We start from the raw sequence: 19,634 nt of genomic DNA on the forward strand, positions 1-19,634 counted from the left end.
CCGGGCAGTGCAACGTGTCCCAGGCGCTGTGTGCGTGCCTTGGCTGCCGTTTCGGGGTCCCCCACGAGCAGAGCTCGGTGTCGCTAGGTGGCAGCATGGCCCCGTGGCATGGCCTCGAGGTGGCAGCGCTGTCCCCGTCCCTTCCCTGGAGCAGCCGTCCCTTGTGCGCGGCCCTACAGCTGCCCCCTCCAGGGCTGTAGGGCCGTGCCCCGCTGCGGGTGCAGAGCTGAGGGCTCCGCCCACCCCCTCCCGTTCGTGGCTGACCCCGCGCGGGGTCTCGGCCTCGGGGAGGCCCCCAGGGCAATGCCCGCCTCCCATTGTCCCCAGTCATCCCAGGAATGTGGGGAGAAGATGGGAACGGGGCCAGGGATCGGGCCTCGCTCCTGCTCACAGCCAAAGCGCTGAACCGAGAGCCCCGGCTGTAGGCATCGCCGTGCTGCCCGGGGCACCCACTCCACGCAGCCACCGGATCCAGCTCCGGGCTGGCACGAGCCTCGCTCTGTTCGCCTCAGGGCTGCGGGTTACAGATTAACTCCCCTCGCCCTTGAGGTGGGGTTGAAGAGAGGGCCCTGAAAATCATTGAAAAAAGGGGGAAAGGGGGGCGTGCGGACGCGAGACGAGGTGTCCTGTCCGTTCGTGGCCACCGTAGTGGAACCCGGAAGTGTCTCCATGGAGACGGGAGGAGCCCGGGCCTGGCTGGGGGAGCGATGGAGAAATACGAGCGGATCCGGGTGGTGGGGAGAGGCGCCTTCGGGTGAGGGCGGCCCCAAGGAGCACCGGGTCTGGGGGGGGGCTTGGTATTCTGGGAGTGGGGGGGAACAGCGCCGGGCCTGTGGCACCCCGGGGTGAGAGGCACAGGCTCTGTTACCATGGCGACGGGGTGCCTGGGCTTTGTTACCGTGGCAACGCGAGGGTCAGCCGCTGTGTGGCACCCTGGGGTGAGGGCCTGGCCTCGGCTGTTGCCGTGGTGACGGGAGGGGAGGGGAGTGCGCGATACCCCTACCCTGGGATGGTAACAGGCTCTGTTACTATCGTGACACACAGCGACGTGGGCCACGCGTCACCCGCGGGTGGTGGGCAGGCCCTGTCCCTCTCTGCTAAGGCCCTGTCCCCGCAGCATCGTGCACCTGTGCCTGCGCAAGGCCGACCAGAAGCTGGTCATCCTGAAGCAGATCCCGGTGGAGCAGATGAGCAAGGACGAGCGGCTGGCAGCACAGAACGAGTGCCAGGTCCTCAAGCTGCTCAGCCACCCCAACGTCATCGAGTACTACGAGAACTTCCTGGAGGACAAAGCTCTCATGATTGCCATGGAGTACGCTCCAGGTGGGCCCCGTGCAGCCCTCACACCTGACACTGCTTCCTCAGACGGTCCAGGGGGTGCCAAGGGTTCATTTCTCAATGGGTCAGGCTGCTGTGTTCCAGTCCCCAGAGATGCAGTTGTCTTTAGCTGGCCCTGCTGGAGCAGGAGGATGGACCTGGTGATCTCCAGAGGGCCCCACCAATCTCAGCCATTCTGTGGTTTTATGCCTTGTGCCTACTCCTAACAGAAATGAAAGGTTTTCTGACACACCTGCTACCATCCACCCTTGGTTTAGGTTTCAATTGTTTGTCAGCTCTCGGCCACGCTGTCAGTCCCACAGCTCTGCGTGGGAAGGTGCAGTTTCTGATGAATCTGCTGTGGAGTTTAAGATTAACTCAACATTTGCATGAGGGTTTGTTGAAAGTTTCACAGGAGACCTGCATCTAGACCTACCCTTCTTTACAGAGGCCTCTCAGCGCCACGTGGCCCCTCAGACTGCAAGAATTCTGTTCTGCAGAACAGGCTTATCTTGTTCTGCCATCAAGATTTGTGTCCTAACAGGAGCTATAATTTTAGTGTCCCTTTTTCCTGCTGCCTTTGACATTATGTCAACAGCATCTTCTCTCTCACTGTGTCTTCATCCCACCAAATTGTTTTCTGTGTAGTCCCAGGAGCACTGGAGGACGTGCTTTGTGTCCCACCATTACATGCTTTTGGCTTGTTAAGATACTACAGCTATATCCCTTCGATTTTTAGGCTGAGATTGCACTGCCCTGTGCAGCCACCCTTGCTGACATCCCTTTGTTGTTCTTTGCAGGGGGCACGCTGGCAGAGTTTATTCATAAACGCTGTAACTCCTTGCTGGATGAGGACACCATCCTACACTTCTTCGTGCAGATCCTCCTGGCTCTTCACCACGTGCATACCAAGCAGATCCTGCACCGTGACCTGAAAACTCAGAACATCCTCTTGGACAAGCATCGCATGATTGTCAAGATTGGAGACTTTGGCATTTCCAAAATCTTGAGCAGCAAGAGTAAAGCCTACACGGTGGGTGGCCCTGCTTTGCAGTGGAGCTACTTACTGCCATGGCAGCAGGCTGGAAACACTGGTCTTGGCTCCATGGTAGTCTCTGGAAAGCTGCTATGGGCAGCAGGCTTGGAGGTGGCATACTCACAGTAGGCTACGTCTGTGTAACACGGTGCTGCTGAGGCCTCCAGAAAGGCAAATCCACATTGTTTTTACTGAAACTGTCAGCCAAACAAACACCCAGCTCCCCTAAGCTTTGGTTGGTAGTGCTGAGGGCTGTAAACAGAGCCTTTCTCTTTCCCCCTTCTTACCCTTCACAGTAGATTTCTCTCTCTTGTTTAGGTTGTGGGAACTCCGTGCTACATCTCTCCAGAGCTCTGTGAAGGGAAGCCTTACAACCAGAAGAGTGATATCTGGGCTTTGGGCTGCGTGCTCTATGAACTTACCAGCCTCAAGAGGGCTTTTGAAGCTGCGGTAAGACAGACAGAGTTTACTTGTGCAGAGAATGGAGGTTTCTTACAGAGATGAAAATACATTGCTTGGATCACTCTTCTCTCTGAGCCTGAAGGCAGAGGGCAGTGCTGAAGGCATTGGCCTTGCTTCTGATTTCCCAGCCACTGTATGTCTCTTTTGTTTTCTGTTCAGAATCTTCCTGCCTTAGTATTGAAGATCATGAGCGGCACATTTGCTCCAATATCAGATAGATACAGCCCTGACCTGCGCCAGCTCATCCTTAGCATGCTGAACCTGGATCCTTCCAAGCGGCCTCAGCTGAATGAGATTATGGCCCAGGCCATCTGCATTCGCCCCCTTCTGAACCTCTACACTGATGTAGGAAGTGTTAAAATGAGAAGGCAAGTGATACTGCCACGCTTGCTTCCCTTGGGAGGGACTGCCACAGCTCACAATGCATCAGAGCAGCTCGCTGTCTATAAGTTCCAAAGAGAGTGCTGACCCTGTGCTGCCTTACCAAACGTGCAGCTGCTGCTAGCCAAGCCTGGCCCCGTGGCTTGTGGCTGCAGCAGGTGTGGGCAGCAGTAACTGCAAATGGAGAGTTGTGAGCTCAGGGGGAGGAAAATTGACACCAACTTCCCTTTCTCAGGTGGTTTAAAACACCTGCCGAAGGCAGTTCTGTGAACTAGTCAGCTGTGGCTCTGCCCAGTTCTGTGATACAGGGCTTTGCAGGAGCTCTGGGCTGAGCTGACAGCAAGGACTGGATTTTGCTTTGGCAGGCCTGAAAAGCCCTTGGCTCCAGTGCAAACAGTGACACACAACCGGACGGGGGGACGAGTGAGCAGTGCCAGGCCCAGGGGTGAGTGCTGGCACAGTGCCTTCCACACAGCTCCCATTTGGAAGGACCCTTAGGTGTTGGGGAGTTGGAGGGGCATTTGAGCCTCTGGAGAGAATGAGTTGAGAAATATCACCTTCTGTGAGCACTGGAGGAGCTGGCAGGCACCTCGGATCTGGGGACCAAGCAGCAGTCTTTGAGGTTTTGAGCCCTTGAATCAAATTCTGCAGCTTCTGCTGTAAAGGCTGGGAACCAGCTGGGGGAAGGGGGGGTGCTAAGGGAGAATGTCCCCACGCAGGGCAGTGCAGCTGGCACTGGTTAACAATTAGCTAGAGCTGTCGTACTGCTTCTCCCCTCAGTTCCAGGATAAAATACAAGTAGCTGTTCCCATGTGTTTCCTCAGCCCTGGCAGTGAGCTCCCCAGTTGCCTGATGCCAACCTTGGACGGGTGCTCTGAGCTGGCCTGGCCCTGCTGGCAGCTGTGCTGGCACCCAGCTGGCTGCTGGCTTTCTCCTTCTGTGGGAGGGAAGTCAGGAATCCGCTCTGATGGTTTCTATTTGACCCTCAGGTGTTCGAGGTGGCTCTGCCAGGACAGGCATCCCTCCTCCCCTGTCATCCATCTACACATGGGGCAGTGGGATCACCACCCCGCTCCGCCTGCCCATGCTGAACACCGAGGTGGTGCAGGTGTCTGCTGGCAGGACACAGAAGGCTGGGGTCACCAAATCGGGGCGGCTCATCATGTGGGAGGTGAGTAACAGGGAACATGGGGCAGGCAGCTGTAGGATGGGGCTTATCTTAGTTCTCACACACAGCTCTTGCTGTGCAGAGGCACGGGAGCTGATACAGCTTCTCTCCTCCAGGCTCCCCCAGTGGGCAGTGCAGGAGGCCCTTCCCTGCCAGGAGCCACGGAGCAGCTGCAGCCTCAGTTTGTGTCCCGTTTTCTGGAGGGCCAGTCTGGTGTGACCATCAAACATGTGTCCTGCGGTGATCTCTTCACTGCCTGCCTCACAGGTGAGCTGCTGCCTTGGGCTTTCACCTGGAGAAGTCGTGGAGATGGCTTGCAAATGCAGTGTGACAGCCTGGGATGCCTGTTTGGAGAGGAACCCAGGGGACAGACAGGGCTGGGATGAAGTGAAGATCTCTGTGGCCTGCAAGCATGATGCCACGTTGGTCAGCTTGGTCACAAAGGTCAGTCTGGTATGGGGAAGGCAACAGACACCTTCTGTTTCTTGTCCTGCAAGCAGTGCTGTCAGCTGAAGGCAGAACTGGCTTGCACAGTGCAAGGAATGTTTGGGAAGTTCAGCCTTTCTCTGTCATATACTCTGTGAGTGTGACAGGAATGGTGATGAATGGTGACTGGCACTGCAGCAAGAAGGCAGCATGAATGGGTGCCTGTGAGCTCCTGCAGGGCTGGTTGTCCTCTGCTGCAGGAAGGCTGGGTCTGAAGCCTTCAGAGAGCTGGCCAGAAGGCGTGCTGCCTGGGAGCAGAGCATGTACACCAGCCCACTGTGTTTGGGGAGCAAAGCCCTTCCCGTGGCCCTTTGGGAGCCCTGTTTGCCCTTCTGCTGGAGATCAGGGCAATAAACGACAGAGCTGCAGATGGCAAACTTCATAGGTGTGTGTTTGTCCTTCCTCTGCGTGGTGCTTCCTGCCACTGCTCTGCTGGACGGCTGCTTGGTGAGCAGCCCTGTGTGTTTAGCACCTTGACAGACTGTGGAGTTAGCACTCCTGCATACACAGCTGCCATAATGTTATCACAGTGCTTTCCTGTTATCATCTGATGTTTGTTTGGTGAGGCGTTGCGGTGCACTGAGGCTGCTGCTCTCTGGAAATGTACGGAAGGCCCTGGGGGGGCCCCCCAGCAAGTTATGAGTCCAGGCAGAGCCTGTCCTGAGACCCACGGCCAGCCCTGCAGGCAGTGTGTGCCTCACAGGGCATCACGTGTGCCAGTAACACTTCTCTCTGCCTTTCCAGACAGGGGGATAATCATGACTTTCGGCAGTGGCAGCAATGGCTGTTTAGGGCACGGAAACTTCACGGATGTAAGCCAGGTTTGTTGTGAGGGTGCTGGGCTTGCTGCTCCCCCAGGGTTAGAGGATGGATTGTGCTTTATCTGCCACGTGAGGCAGCTCATCCCAGCTCCAGGGGTGTGCATCCCAAGTGTGCTTTGGCATCTGACTCCCCTCCCCCTCCTCTCCCTGTCACTGTGGGTTTTAAAAGGCCCAACCTGCCTCTTTCTTTTCCCCCCCTCCCTCCCTACACAATGATCCCTTTGAGTGTGGGGGAAGTCAAGAGCAGCCTTGTGGTTGCTGTTGGCGTGCTCCCAGCTTGGAGCCTGCCTCCAATCACACACCTGCCTGCTTCACTCTTGGCCTGCAGCTGCCGGGGTTCACTGAGAAAAGTTATTTTTCAAAAGAGCCAGTATTTAAAGAAGAGCTGTGTGCTTCCGATTGGCTCAGAGCAGTGGGGCTGAGAGCCCACTGCTCCTTTCCAGCTTCTTCCTCTCCTGCCCTCGGATGTGGCAGCAGCCAACGGCTGCCAGCCGAGCCCAGGGACTGGTGCCATTTGTTTCTGCGGTCAGCTGGCACATTAGTGCCTGCTCTGTCCAGAGCAGCTCGGTGTTTATTGCTGGGGGACACCAACTGGGAGCTGCAGCCAAATCCCAGCAAACGGTGCTTTTCACTTGAAGAAGATAATGAGATTGAGGCTCATTGTGGCAAGGTGTCAGATTTAACAGTAGGTCACAGCAGGGGCTGGGCGAGATGAGATCCTGGTCTCCCCACACCCTAACGAATGTGTAGCTGGTGGCTCACAGCTCCTCTGCATGAGAGGAGCCAAATGCATCCTGCACCAAGCCCCTGCCTGCTCAGAGCGAGCGTTAACAGCCTCTGGCACTCCCCACATGGGCAGGGGGGGTGAATCCCAACCCTTGGGCTCTCCAAACCATCGTGCTGGCTGCTTCCCCCCTCCAGAGATGTTTGCATTATCTTTTGTGCTGCGTGCACGTAGACTCTTAAAAATAAAAATAAAAAAAAAGAAAAACCCTTTGAAGGCTGTTCAGAACAACAGCAAAAAAAACCTCTGGTGTTTGTGTTGGATGAAAACTGGGATGCTGCCAGTGCTGTGCTGTGCTGGGGGGGCAGGGTGGGAGGGCTGGGAGCAGGCAGGCTGGCTGGGAGGTCTCGGCTAACGGCTGCTGCTCTTCCCCTGCCAGCCCAAGATCGTGGAGGCCCTGCTGGGCTACGAGATGGTGCAGGTGGCCTGTGGTGCATCTCACGTCCTGGCAGTTTCCAACGAACGGGAGGTGTTTGCCTGGGGCAGGGGGGATAATGGTAAGAGATGTCTGCTCAGCAGAACAGGGCCCATGCTTTCTGTTGCCTGTCTCTGCTCCGCTCGCTGGCCCAGCTTGCCTGCAGCCTGCTCCAGGTGTGTCAGGCTTGGTGGGTGTGGGCAAGTCATTGCCACTTCACTGCAGATCGGCTCCCTGTGCTTTGGGGTTTGCTGCTTTTTGTGGTGGCAGGTCCCAGACTGGGTTCTTGGAGGCAGCGTTGTGTTTCTCCTGCCAGGTCGGCTTGGGCTGGGTACCCTGGAGTGCCATAACTGCCCCCAGCAAGTAGCAGTCCCACCAGAGCACGAGGCTCAGAGGGTCATCTGTGGCATCGATTCCTCCATGGTCCTCACAGTGAAGAACCAGATTCTCGCTTGTGGGAGCAACAGGTAGGGCAAATGAGGATCTGTGAGAGCCCAGAGCCTGCCTGCGGCTTCCCCAGGCCCCTCCTGTGTCTGTCATTGAAAAGGGAGCGAGAAGACGTCTCCGTGAGATCCTGCTCGTTGCTGGCGGTGCAGTTATGCCAGGGCAGGATTTGATGCTGGATTCAGCCAGCTCTGAGCCGTGCTTTTTTTTGTTTGCAGGTGTAACAAGCTGGGCCTAGATCGGATCAGCTCAGCAGAGGAACCTTCCCCAGAGGACCAGGTAGAAGAGGCCACCGTGTTCACGTGTGCCCGGTCAGCCCCCTTGAACAAAGAGCCAGTTGTGTGTGCTGACATCGGTACAGCACACTCAGCTGCAGTCACAGGTGTGTGCCCAGATCCCTGAGAGGGGACTGCATTTTCTCCATCCTCCTCCTCCTCCTTCCCTTTCCTGGAGGTCGAGGCCTAAAAGAGAGGCTCAGTGCACCCTGCTCCCAGTTTCGGAGCAATGTGGAGCAGGATACTTAAGGTGATAGAAAGCAAAGGGGTTTCTGTGCATCCTTGGATGACGTACAGTTTCTCTCATCTCTCATCAGCTTCTGGCCAGTGTTACACCTTTGGGAGCAACCAACACGGGCAGCTGGGCACCAACTCCTGCCGCACCAGCCGTGTGCCCCACCTGGTTGTGGGGCTTCAGGCCGTGAAGGTCACAGTGGTGGCTTGTGGGGATGCCTTCACTGTGGCCATTGGAGCAGGTGAGGCAGGAGCTCCCATGTCCTGCTGAGGACTGCAGGAGCCGTGTGTGCAGGAAGCTCTGTCCCTCTGCAGATGGCGAGGTGTGCACCTGGGGGAAAGGAGCCAGGGGACGCTTGGGCAGGAAGGATGAGGAGACTGGAACACCGAGGCCCGTGCAGCTGGAGGAGACACATCCATACGTGGTGACCTCTGTGGCCTGCTGCCATGGGAACACACTGCTGGCTGTGAAGCGTGAGTTAGGGGCTTTGCTGCAGAGATTCCTGCTGTGAGATCCCAGTCAGACGCGATGCCTTGTGACCAGTGCTGTACTGAGGAACACAGGCACACAAGCTATGCGTTATTCTAGTCCATCTAGAGCTGCAGATGAGCAGAAATAACTTGAAGTGCATCCCCTTTCTGCTACACAGTGCTTTGACACTGCCTCTTCCACTGCACTGGGGGAGCAGAGAGGCAGACTCGCACGCTGGCCAGGCTGCAGCTGGTGTGACAGACCAGCGAGCAGCCAAAAAGAGCAGCTCTCTAATTGCTGCTGCTGAAATAGAAGCTGAGATTTGAGGCGTCGTTTTGGCTGCTGCTTCTCCATTGTGGTTTGGAAAAGATAGCCATGGTTTTGTGGTTCCTCTCTGCTTGGGCCAAAAGCAGCATCCCTGCGTGGTTAAAACGTGCCCATGGTGTGACCTGCCCTTCCGTTGCCTGCGTGTAAGATGGGAGCCTGGCCCAGACTGCTGGAGGGGCCTTTCTTCCTCCTGTGCAGGTCTGATTATGGCCTCGGTGCTGGGCTGAGGGATCCAGTCCCAGCCCACTTCAAGGAGACTAATTACACCCTGCAGGGGAGGAGGCCTGGTTGACTGCCCCAGCACAGTGAAACGGGCCCTGCCACGGAGGGGACAGGGAAAGGCCAAGACTTGGGGCAGGGTGTTTGCTGTGGGAGTTAGAAGTTTTGTTCCAGCAGGAAGGCTGCAAGCTGCAGCCCCCTCCTGCTGCTGGAGTCGCTCTGCAGCTGGGCTGTGGGCTCCCACCTCGCGTTGGGTCTGTGCTCAGCTCAGTCTGCCCATTACATGTCACGAGCTGGTGGCACGTTTGGTATTACTGCTGCTTCTAGGTCCAGCTGGGGATGGGGTGCTGGCACTGGTGAGCTGTGCTCCACCTTTGGGGCCGCGGGGCGGTTTCCTCCCGTGCAGCCAGCACTGTTTTTGTCTGGCTTGGACCGCTGCCCGCTTCATGGCGAGGCCACTGCTGCACCCTTTTCTCAACCCCACTGCAAACACAGGCCTGGAATAGCTGGGAGAAGCTGGAGGGGAGAAGGCTGCTGCCAGCCCCAGGGTATTTTATTCCCTCCTGCTCTTGCTGTGTGTGTTTGTGCGGGACAGGGATTGCACTGCTGGTCTGTTCTTGCCTTCTGTGTTTCAGCTGCTGTGGAAGAGTCACCGACCCAGTGAGAGCCTTGCTGCAGGGCTGCAGGCTCCTCCTGTCCTCCTGCTGGACCTGCTGCCTGCACTCTGCCGCTCCTCACCGTGCTTCCCCAGAACCAGAGCTGCTCCGGTGGCTCAGCGAGGTTCACCGTGACCCTGAAGTGCCCGAGCACTGCTGCTGTTCAGTGTCTCTCGTGTGTTTGGGCGTAGAAGGGCTCTCCTCTGCCGCCGGTGGTGAGCACAGAGGTTGTTTTTCCCCGTGGATGCTCTCTGGTTTCAAAGCCCAGGCTGACAGCTCGCTGTCTGAGAGAGCCGTCAGCCTTTGCCACAGCAGTGTCTGGAGTGACAGCCCCAGGCGCTGCGCGGGGTGACTAAGTGCAAACCTCTTTTCTAATGAGACAAGCCCGTCCTTTCCCATCCCCCCTCACAGCGTTCTGCCCCTCGGTTGAGCTGTTATCAGCTTCCAAGGCTCCTGCACGGCTGGCCGAGTCCCCGGGTGCTGCCCGGGGCTCTCCAATCCCAGCCTCCAGGAGCCCAGCTGAGCATCCTCCAGCTCACGTTTGTCCTCGGGCCCCTAAATCCTGCTGCTGCTCCTGGCTGCCGGCCGAGCTAGCACGAGGCAGCAGCACGCAGCCAGCGATTGTCTCTAATTGAAGTTTTTGAACCCAGATCTCTCCAGGGAGATGATGAGTTTCCAGCAGGGATCCTTTCTGCAGGCAGGAGGGGGCATATCGCCGTGCCACAGACAGGAGTTACTTTTTTTTTCATCTCCAGAAGGGTCGTTTCCTTTCTTTAGTTCTTTTTTTTCCTTTTTTTTTAAGCTTACATCTGCCCTGGGCCATTTTCTGATGAGCTTCTGTCTCTGATCTGACATTGCAAATGCTTTTTGCCTTTCACATCCATCTTTGTGCCTCTGCCAATCCGCGGTGTATAAAGTCAGGGCTTTCATAAGCTGGCTGAGATGGAATCTCTCTAATTATTTTTTGTGATCCTTTCCTGTCTTCGAGAAGGGCTCTGCTCGCTGGGCTCTGCTGGGAGCCGACCCACCCCTCTGTCATGTGGAAGGTAATGAATTTGGGCAGGCCTCCTGCTCCCTGTGCCTCCCAGGCTCTGGCTGGGATGAGAGCAGGTCCCGTCCAGCCGGGAAAGGCGTGTGCAGCCGTGGCTGCAGACACGGCCTCCCTCCTTGGCTCCTGCCTGGGTGGGTGAATGGGTTTTTCCCCACTGCTTTGTTTCTGGTGGAGCTGCCTTTTCAGGTGGTTACACCCTGCTAGCCCGGGAAGCTGACGTGCTTTCCAGGGCCCTGCGAGTCCCTCGGTGCTCCCCCAGCACACAGTGGCAGTGCAGGGGAAGGTGTCCCCTGCTCCCAGACCCGTGTATGGCGTTTTATGGCTTCACAGCGCAGTGCTTGGGCCGGAGGTGACACCAGTTCGGATATGGGGACCTTTCACCCGCAGGGAAGGGGGGGGAGAGCCCTCGTGCTTTGTGCTGGGGGGGGTTTGCTGCAGCCCTGGGGATTTCGCTTCGGCTGTGGAGCCCGGAGTGGTGATTTGAATAATTTAATAGCGGGCTGTGACCGAGCCTGGCGAAAGGGCGAAGGGAAACAAAGAGGCCCCCGGCCCCGAGCAACAATAGCTCCTGCAACGACGAGCCGAGGCACGTCCGTGTGCCGCGGGCAGCGAGCAGCGAGCAGGCCGCATGCATTCCTTGTCTGCTGCTTTGTTTCCCTGCAGAGACCCGGTGAAAGCTCAGAACCGGGGCTTCTCCCCTCCCCCCCCCTTTGATTTTTATTTTTTAGCCTTGTTCTGTTGCTGCATCCCCGTGCTTGGGGGGGGGGGGGCTCATCCTGCTCCTGTGTACCCCCACCCCCCCGGGGCTGCTCCTTTTCCCCCGGGAAGGAGTTGCCCGTGGGTTGGGCTGGCCGTGGGGAGCCGTGGGTCGCTTGTTCCCATGCCTGATAAGATGACACATCCCACTGACCTCGGGCTGTTGCTGTCAGCAGGAAATAACCCGAAGCTCCTGCTGACCCCAGCTGCTTTGATTCGGTTCTGGCACCCCCATCTTTGCTCCCAGCCCCGTTCCCACGGGGCTTTGCAGAAGGAAAACTTCTGTCCATCCATCCCCATGCTCTTCTGCTGGAAGAAGTCCCCAATGCAGGGGATGCTCCTTTCCAGCTCAGCTTTAAAATCCACAGAGCTGTTTTTGCACCCCCCCCCCCCCCCCCCCCAGGTTCACCCTAACCCGGGGGGGAGGGGGGGGATGCTGCTGGTGGGAAGCACAGATGGGTTTGGGGCCGGAGCAACATCTTGCATCTACAAAGGCCGCAGCCCTGCCCGGAGGTGTGGTGTCACCCACGTGTGAGCCAAACGCTTCGCTGTCACGGGGAGGCAGTTCATTAAGGAGAGGGGGAAATGAGGGGGTCTTTGTTTGCAGGGTCTGACACCTCCGCGCCGTCCTGCCGGCACTGCAGCGCCTTCTGATGGCTTTGGCAGCTCCCGGCTAATGAGCTGAGATGAGGCTAGGAAACTGAAAACGTCAAACATCAAAGAGATGGAGCTAACGGCGGGGGGAGCGGAGCCCCGCAGCCCCATACGGAGGGGGTCCTGCCCCAACCACCCCCAGGATTCAGCAGCGGATGGAGGCTGAGCCCCTCCCGTGCTCCTCCTCCACGCGCAAATGGAAACGTGCCAGCACGCGTGGCCGTGCCGGGGCTGGTGAGGGGTGAGCTCAGGCAGGCAGACCATGAGCTGGTGCTGCTCATCTCCGGGGACGAGGGCAGAGCGCTCCCATATGCTGCTCAGCTCTGAGAGGGTGAGGAGGGGGCTGAGACAGAGCTCCCTTTATTCTGCATCCCGCCCCACCTCACCCCATTCTGTCTCACCCTAGCTGCTCTAGCTCATCTCGTCCTATCCCACTGCATCCTGTACAACCCCATCCCATCTCATCTCGCTCTGTCCCACCCCACTCCGTCCTATACCATCTCATCCCACTCCATCCCATTCTGTTTCACCCTATCCTGTACCAACCCCATCCTATCCCACTCCATCCATAACAACCCCATCCCACCCCACTCTGTCCCATCTCACCCCATCCTGTACCAACCCCATACTGCCCCACTCCATAACAACTCCATCCCCCCCATCCCCCCCATCCCATCCCCCCCATCCTACGCAACCCCATCCCTTCTCACCCTATCCCACTCCACCCCACCTCATCCCACACCCCCCCGTCCCCCTCCCTCCCCCTTCCCCCCCCCAGAGCAGCCCCGGCCGCATCCCCACGCGGTGCCCCCGTCTCTCCCCGCGGGACTCGGGGCGGTGTTGCCGCGGTTGTTACCGCCCCGGGGCGGAGTCGGCTCCGGAGCGCGGAGCGGTGCGCGGAGCGGGGCCGGGAGCGGAGCGCGATGCCGGGCTACGATTACAAACTGCTGGAGCGGCCGCGGCGGAGAGTGCTGTGCCCGCTGTGCGGGAAACCCATGCGGGAACCCGTGCGGGTCTCCACCTGCGGGCACCGCTTCTGTGACACCTGCCTGCAGGAGTTCCTCAGGTGAGCTCCCCCCCCCCCCCCCCCCCCCCCAAACCGCCCCGACGTCACGCGTGGAACCCTCCGGGTGCTGCCGGGGCGCGGGGTTGGAGGGGGACGCGGGGGACTCGTGGGTGCCCCCCCACCCCCACGCGTGACAGCCTCCTTCGGGCTCGGAGGAGGAGGAGGAGGAGGAGGAGGCCGAGCCCGACGCCTTCCTGCCGGGGCCACGCAGGAAGGAAGCGGCGGGGCCCCCCCCATCCCACAACCCCCGAACCCTACGAGGTTGGGGGGTGAGATCCACGCGTGGGGCGGCCCCTTCCCCGCGTTCCGCCATCAGCCTCGCCCCGCACCGACGACCTTTGCACGGGGATGGGCGGGGGGGGGGGGGAGGGGGAGGACGGACACGGTGGTTTCTGCGAAACCGGGCGTTCCCGGGGCCGGTGCCAGGCTGCGCCGCGCCACGCTCCCACCCGCGGCCGTGGGGCTCCGGGAACGGACGACGGGAGACCCCCACGGTGCAGCCAGGGGGTGCGTTTGGGGCTGGGAGGGGGAGGAGGTCGTGCTGGTGCTGCTGGTGCTGGTTGGGGGGGGGGGGGGTAAACCTCGACGTGAAGGTCAGAGGGAAGGACGGTGCCCCCGGCGCTGCCTCAGCACATTCCCTGCCCGATGGAGCGTGAGCAATGGGGCGGCCTCGTCGGGGATTGCTCCCGGACCCCCAGCGTGTTTGGGACCGTGGTCCCCTCCCCCCAGCGGGGCACGTGGCACGGCTGTGTCGGTCCTCCCCAGGGCCCCTCGGTCCCCAGCGGTGGGGCACGGGGTGGGGGGGGGTGGCCATGGGGGGGGTGTCCCTGTGCCTGCATTGTGTACTGCTCACCGCTGTGTTTTTGGTGACCCCACTCGTGCCAAGGGTGTGTGGAGTGGTGCGATGTGTGTGTGTGTGTGTGTGGGGCGGGCGGGGGGGGGTGGTGGGAGGTGACTTTGTGTCCCCCAGCCACCAGAACTGGGGTCCCAGCTGCTCTTCCCTACGGGCAGAGCCTGAATGTGTCACAGCGGTGGCTCCCGGCCAGCTGTGCCATGTCACCCCGTCCTTGTTCCCCCCACCCCATGCCGTCCCTCTGTGGGTCACGGTGACCCTGAGGCAGTGTTCACTGGCTGTGCCCCAGTGATGACTTTGAGGTGCAGCACCCGTCCCATTGGGGTGAACCCAGAGGGCCGAGGACCCCATGCCTGCCCCCCTCCGCCCCACCTCTCCGGGGCTGTTTCCTGGTGAGCAGCTTCCTATGGGGCCGTGCATCCGTGCTGCACATCTGGCGCCCAGCTGCTGGCCCCCGACACATGGGGCAGCCCCACCGGTCCCATCCCGGGGTGTGTGAAGGGGCTCCAGATGGTGCCGTGCCCCCAAGGCGGGGGGGGGGGGTGGGGATGGTGTCTGGCAGGGGCATTTCCCAGCCCCGACAGATGGAGCGGCCGCCGCCAGGATTAGGGCTCCCCGAGGGCTGGATTTGGCACACCGGGGGGGCTCCAGAGATGTGTCAGCCCTCATCCCGACCCCTCTCTCTTTTTTCCTGCAGCGAAGGCGTATTCAAGTGCCCTGAGGATCAGCTGCCCCTGGACTACGCCAAGGTGAGCGTGTCCCCCTCCCCGCTGTGGGTCCGGCCCGGCCCCGGTGCCTGGCACAGGCACTGCTGTGGATCAACGGCTCTTTGTGCCACAGCAATGGGAAGCGGAAACCCACTCCTGACAAAGGGCGTTTGTTGGTTTGTTGGCTGGGGGTGGGGGGGGGGGGGTCCGGCCCTGGGCACTGTGCCCACAGCTCGCTGCCTCGCCCCCCACCCCCCACTTCTAGATCTACCCCGACCCTGAGCTGGAAGCTCAAGTGCTGAGCTTGGCCATCCGCTGCATCCACAGCGAGGAGGGCTGCCGCTGGAGCGGGCTCATCCGGCACCTGCAGGTAGGAGAGCGGGCAGCAGGGAGCACCCCACATCGCCCCGTATCCCCCACCCACCCTGACCGTCCCTGTGCACCCCTTCCCCCACCTCCCCCCAGGCCCACCTGGGCACCTGCGGCTTCAACGTCATCCCCTGCCCCAACCGCTGCAGCGCCAAGCTGAGCCGCCGCGATCTGCCCCAGCACCTGCAGCACGGCTGCCCCAAGCGCCGCGTCCAGTGCGAGTTCTGCGCCGGGGACTTCACCGGGGAGGCCTTCGAGGTGGGCACGGTGGGGGTGTGCTGTGGGGGACGTGTGGGGATGCGGCCCGGATGGGGGTGTGGTGGGGTGGGTAGGAAGGTGTGGGGCTGAGGGTGGGGGCAGGGTGGCCACGGAGGGCTGTAGGGGCACTGTGGGGGCACGGCTGGGGACAGCCTGCTGCTGGGGGGGCACAGCGTGGCCGTGGGGACGGTGCCCACCACGCACAGCGCAGCCTGGATGGGGACGGGGCTGGCAGTGACCGCGCTGCCTCTGTCCCCAGAGCCACCAGGGGACATGTCCCCAGGAAAGTGTGTACTGTGAGAACAAATGCGGGGCGCGCATGATGCGGCGGCTGCTGCCCCAGCACTCCCTGTCCGAGTGCCCCAAGCGCACCCAGCCCTGCACCTACTGCGCCAAGGAGTTTGTCTTCGACACCATCCAGGTGAGATGGGGCCACAGGGACGGGTTCGCCCCACTGCCTCTCAGCCCCGCTAACGCCCCTCCTCTGTCCCCAGAACCACCAGTACCAGTGTCCCCGGTACCCCGTGCCCTGCCCCAACCAGTGTGGGACGCCCAACATCGCCCGGGAGGATGTGCCCACGCACCTGAAGGAGAGCTGCAGCACTGCCATGCTGCTGTGTCCCTTCAAGGAGGCGGGCTGCAAGCACAGGGTGAGTGTCCCCAGCCCCACACCGGCGTCTCCATCCCATCCTAGTGTCCCAACGAGCCCCACAGCATCCCCACCGCTCTCATCCCTGACACTCTTGTGGTGTCCCCGCTCTGCACCGTCCCATCCTTGCGGTCCCCATCGTGTCCCTCCACCGCTGTGTCTGTGTGCCATCCCCTCCAACGCCGTCCTCACGCCCCCCATCCCTGTGCCCGCAGTGCCCCAAGCTGGCCATGGGGCGGCACCTGGAGGAGAGCACCAAGGCGCACCTGGGCATGGTGTGCGCGCTGGTGAGCCGGCAGCGGCAGGAGATCGTGGAGCTGCGGCGCGACGTGGAGGAGCTGTCGGTGAGCAGCGACGGGATCCTCATCTGGAAGATCTCCGACTACACCCGCAAGCTGCAGGAGGCCAAAGCCCGCAGCAACTACGAGTTCTTCAGCCCTCCCTTCTACACCCACAAGTACGGCTACAAGCTGCAGGTGTCAGCCTTCCTCAACGGCAACGGGAGCGGGGAGAACAGCCACCTCTCGGTGTACATCCGCGTGCTGCCGGGTGAATATGACAACCTCTTGGAGTGGCCCTTCTCCTACCGGGTCACCTTCTCACTGCTGGACCAGAGCGACCCGTCGCTCTCCAAACCGCAGCACATCACCGAGACCTTCCACCCCGACCCCAACTGGAAGAACTTCCAGAAGCCGGGGGCGTCGAGGGGGTCCCTGGACGAGAGCACCTTGGGTTTTGGTTACCCCAAGTTCATCTCCCATGAGGACATCAAGAAGCGCAACTACGTGCGGGACAACGCCATCTTCATCAGAGCGTCGGTGGAGATCCCCCAGAAGATCCTCTCCTGAACCCCATGACAGCGTGGGGGGGCTGGGGGGGGGGGGGGGGGGGCTGTTCGTGGTGCTGAACCCCGGGGATGGGGGGGGGGGCTCCCCGGGACGGCAGTGGTGTCCATGGGGGTGGGACCCCACTGCCCCTTCTCAGGTGCCCGAGGGGAGCAGGGGGCTGTGCCCCCCATTTCCTCACTCCCCACTACCAGCCTTGTTGGGGACCTGGGGGTCCCCGCTGCCCAGAGCCATATTTTGTAAGCTGGTCCCCCCCCCCCCCCCGGCACTCATTGGTTATTTATTACCCCAATCCCCCTTCCCCGACTTCTTGTTTTTCAATAAACATTTCTTGTATTTATTAGGAGCTCCTTTGTGTCCTCTGCACAGAGTGGGTCGGGGGGGGGGGGGGGGGTGTGAGGGGCACGGAGTGATGGTGAGGGGCACTGGGGTGGTGATGTGGGAGATGGTGGCTTGTCCCACGTGACGTGGCGGTGGGATGAACCCAGTGGCATTCCGGTGCCCAGTGCCAGCCCTGTACCGGCCTCATTATCCAGCTGGGATTGGATCCACATCCACTCGTACTGGTGAGCCATGCCGAGCCATACTGGTGCCCGGTGCTGCCCCGCTCTGGTAGCTGGCATCCCGTACTGCTGCCCAGTACGATCTTTTACTGGTGGCTTACAGCAGGCAGTAGCAGGGCGATATACTGGTGCCCGGTGCTGTCCGTCCCGCTGCTCTCTGCCGCCGCCCCGCGGTGCCGTTCCCCCCCCCCCCCCTCCCGACTTCAAAAACGGAGACAAAAGTGCTTTTCACGGCTTTTATTCCAAGCCCGGTGGGCTCCTGCCCCCCCGGACCTCCTCCTCCTGAAGGCGCGGGCGTTCGGTTCACGCAGCTTCGGATTTAGCGCCATCGCAGGATGGCTTTGATCCCTCCATCCCTCCCTCCATCCATCCACACTTCCTTCCTCCCTCCTTCCCTCCCATCCTCCCTTCCTTTCCTCCCTCCCTTCCACCCTCCTCCCCTTCCTTTCTTTTTCCTTCCTTCCTTCTTCCACCTTCCCTCCCTCCCTCCCTCTCTTCCTTTCCTTCCTTCCTCCCTCCTTTCCTTCTCCTTCTCCTCCTTTCCTCCTCTCCTCTCCTCTCCTCTCCTCTCCTCTCCTCTCCTCTCCTCTCCTCTCCTCTCCTCTCCTCTCCTCTCCTCTCCTCTCCTCTCCTCTCCTCTCCTCTCCTCTCCTCTCCTCTCCTCTCCTCTCCTCTCCTCTCTCCTCTCCTCTCCTCTCCTCTCCTCTCCTCTCCTCTCCTCTCCTCTCTTCTCCTCTCCTCTCCCCTCCTCTCCCCTCCCCTCCCCTCTCTCCTTTCCCTTCCCTTCCCTTCCCTTCCCTTCCCTTCCCTTCCCTTCCCTTCCCTTCCCTTCCCTTCCCTTCCCTTCCCTTCCCTTCCCTTCCCTTCCCTTCCCTTCCCTTCCCTTCCCTTCCCTTCCCTTCCCTCCCCTCCCCTCCCCTCCCCTCCCCTCCCCTCCCCTCCCCTCCCCTCCCCTCCCCTCCCCTCCCCTCCCCTCCCCCTCCCCCTCCGCTCCCCCTCCCCCTCCCCCCCTCCCAGTGCCGGAGCAGCAGACCACGCGGTGGTGCAGAGCAGTTCCCTGTTTCCGTTCCCATCCTCGCAGCGATGCCATCGCCTCCCACCTCCAGGTGCTGCCAACCCGATTCCCCTCACATCGGGGTGGGGGGGATCCCCAGATGTGGACTCCATGCCCGAGCCCCATGTGCACCCCCACCCACACTGGGGGGCAGGGTGGGCTCCGAGCCCCCTTACCCCCCCCTCCCCCCGGCAGTGTGATGTGCCCGGAGACAGCGCACGAACAGCCCGGGCACCTGGCTTCTTTCACAGATGTATATTTACCAGTTTTCACAACGACTGCAGGAATACGACCATGAACAATAACTCAGGAGTCCGTGTGCCCCCCCCCGCGCCACCAGCTCCGCTCCTCCTCCTCCTCCCACGGCAGCAGGCGACGCACCGGGAGCCTGAGTGATAGGTACAGCCCGGCACCACACGTCTAAATCAAAAAGGGAAAAAATACAAAGAAATGGTTTTCTTCCTTTTCTCCCCCCCCGCCCCCATCTCCCCCCAGCTTGATGAAACAGAAACCTGCTCCGGGCTCTTGTGGCCGTGCTGGAGGTGCTCAGTGCCACAGGGCTCTGTGCTCGTGGGGGAGGAGAGATTTTAAGGCTTGGCTTCCCGAGGGGAGGAGGGCTGGGGGGGCTCAGCCACACACGGCACCACTCAGCCCCCGCTCCCGGCCACACTCACACGCAGACATTACACTTACAGCTTACAGCGTAGAGCAGGATCAGCTTGCTTTCTTTCGCTTTTCTTTTCAGCCAGTGTACATTATCAAGAATGGATGCGTTATCTGTTATTATTATCGTTATTATTATTACTGTTTTCTTTTTTTTTTTTGGTCTGTTTTTAATTTCCAAACTTGGCCGTGATCATTACGTTTCAAGTTCTCGGGGCTGCTCAACCCCAGAGACGTTCAGCGTCCAGCGGGATCAGCTCTGGGGAAGGGGAAGGTCCCGTGGGGTGGGCAGCGCTGTGGGGGGAGGCACCGACACCCCGGGGGGAATCTGTCCCACTAAAGCTGCTGCTCTGACGGGCAGCACGTGGCTGCAGCTCAGCCCGCTCCCTGCCGCCCCAGGGAACCCCAAAGCCACCCCCGGTGTGGGGTCCCCCGTGGGACCTTCAGAGCGAATCTGAGCAACAGCAGCTGGAAAGCCCCGTCCTCGAGGCCTGCCCCCAGCTCTGCTCCTCCCAGGCCTCTCCTTCCCAGCAAAGCGGGCTGAGGACAGCTGCGAGCCCCCGCAGCGACCCAGCACCACAGCAGAGCTGGCACCGAGCGGGAGCCGCGCGGCGGCGGCGGTGAGGAGTGGTGTAACGAGACCCTTGGA

General features: G+C 60.6%; 2 protein-coding genes across 5 annotated transcripts; both read left to right on the forward strand.

Moving 5' to 3' along the window:
- Positions 1–669: 669 nt before the first annotated feature.
- Positions 670–9,545, forward strand: NEK8 (NIMA related kinase 8). 3 transcript variants are annotated; one of them, XM_065731901.1, is made up of 15 exons: positions 670–754; positions 1,118–1,323; positions 2,118–2,350; positions 2,672–2,803; positions 2,975–3,183; positions 3,562–3,641; positions 4,186–4,367; positions 4,481–4,631; positions 5,595–5,671; positions 6,835–6,952; positions 7,187–7,337; positions 7,533–7,696; positions 7,907–8,065; positions 8,139–8,297; positions 9,477–9,545. In XM_065731901.1, the coding sequence occupies exons 1-15, from the start codon at positions 708–710 to the stop codon at positions 9,503–9,505; spliced, it is 2,097 nt and encodes a 698-aa protein (XP_065587973.1). In that variant the 5' UTR covers positions 670–707; the 3' UTR covers positions 9,506–9,545. The 3 variants fall into 3 exon arrangements, with proteins under 3 accessions (XP_065587973.1, XP_065587972.1, XP_065587974.1); XM_065731900.1 differs by lacking the exon at positions 9,477–9,545 and having other exon boundaries at positions 8,139–8,529; XM_065731902.1 differs by lacking the exons at positions 670–754; positions 9,477–9,545 and having other exon boundaries at positions 1,287–1,323; positions 2,198–2,350; positions 8,139–8,529.
- A 3,244-nt stretch (positions 9,546–12,789) lies between these two features.
- On the forward strand, positions 12,790–16,724 carry TRAF4 (TNF receptor associated factor 4). 2 transcript variants are annotated; one of them, XM_065732194.1, is made up of 7 exons: positions 12,790–13,024; positions 14,575–14,626; positions 14,850–14,954; positions 15,050–15,211; positions 15,471–15,632; positions 15,706–15,861; positions 16,076–16,724. In XM_065732194.1, the coding sequence occupies exons 1-7, from the start codon at positions 12,882–12,884 to the stop codon at positions 16,706–16,708; spliced, it is 1,413 nt and encodes a 470-aa protein (XP_065588266.1). In that variant the 5' UTR covers positions 12,790–12,881; the 3' UTR covers positions 16,709–16,724. The 2 variants fall into 2 exon arrangements, with proteins under 2 accessions (XP_065588266.1, XP_065588265.1); XM_065732193.1 differs by lacking the exon at positions 12,790–13,024 and adding an exon at positions 13,347–13,535 and having other exon boundaries at positions 14,580–14,626.
- The last annotated feature ends 2,910 nt before the right edge of the window (positions 16,725–19,634 follow it).

Source organism: Cyrtonyx montezumae, unplaced genomic scaffold, assembly GCF_038088225.1.
Source record: "Cyrtonyx montezumae isolate F1298 unplaced genomic scaffold, pur_monq_1.0 scaffold_15, whole genome shotgun sequence".
Classification (NCBI taxonomy): Eukaryota; Metazoa; Chordata; class Aves; order Galliformes; family Odontophoridae; genus Cyrtonyx; species Cyrtonyx montezumae.

Excerpts from the sequence above, each read along its gene's own strand:
- NEK8 (XM_065731900.1), top strand. The coding sequence starts at position 708 with ATGGAGAAATACGAGCGGATCCGGGTGGTGGGGAGAGGCGCCTTCGG. Across the intron at positions 3,184-3,561 it reads GGAAGTGTTAAAATGAGAAG|GCCTGAAAAGCCCTTGGCTC; the intron begins GCAAGTGATACT and ends TTGCTTTGGCAG. Across the intron at positions 3,642-4,185 it reads GAGCAGTGCCAGGCCCAGGG|GTGTTCGAGGTGGCTCTGCC; the intron begins GTGAGTGCTGGC and ends TTTGACCCTCAG.
- TRAF4 (XM_065732193.1), top strand. The coding sequence starts at position 13,373 with ATGGGCGGGGGGGGGGGGGAGGGGGAGGACGGACACGGTGGTTTCTGC. Across the intron at positions 14,627-14,849 it reads TGCCCCTGGACTACGCCAAG|ATCTACCCCGACCCTGAGCT; the intron begins GTGAGCGTGTCC and ends CCCCACTTCTAG. Across the intron at positions 15,862-16,075 it reads AGGCGGGCTGCAAGCACAGG|TGCCCCAAGCTGGCCATGGG; the intron begins GTGAGTGTCCCC and ends CTGTGCCCGCAG.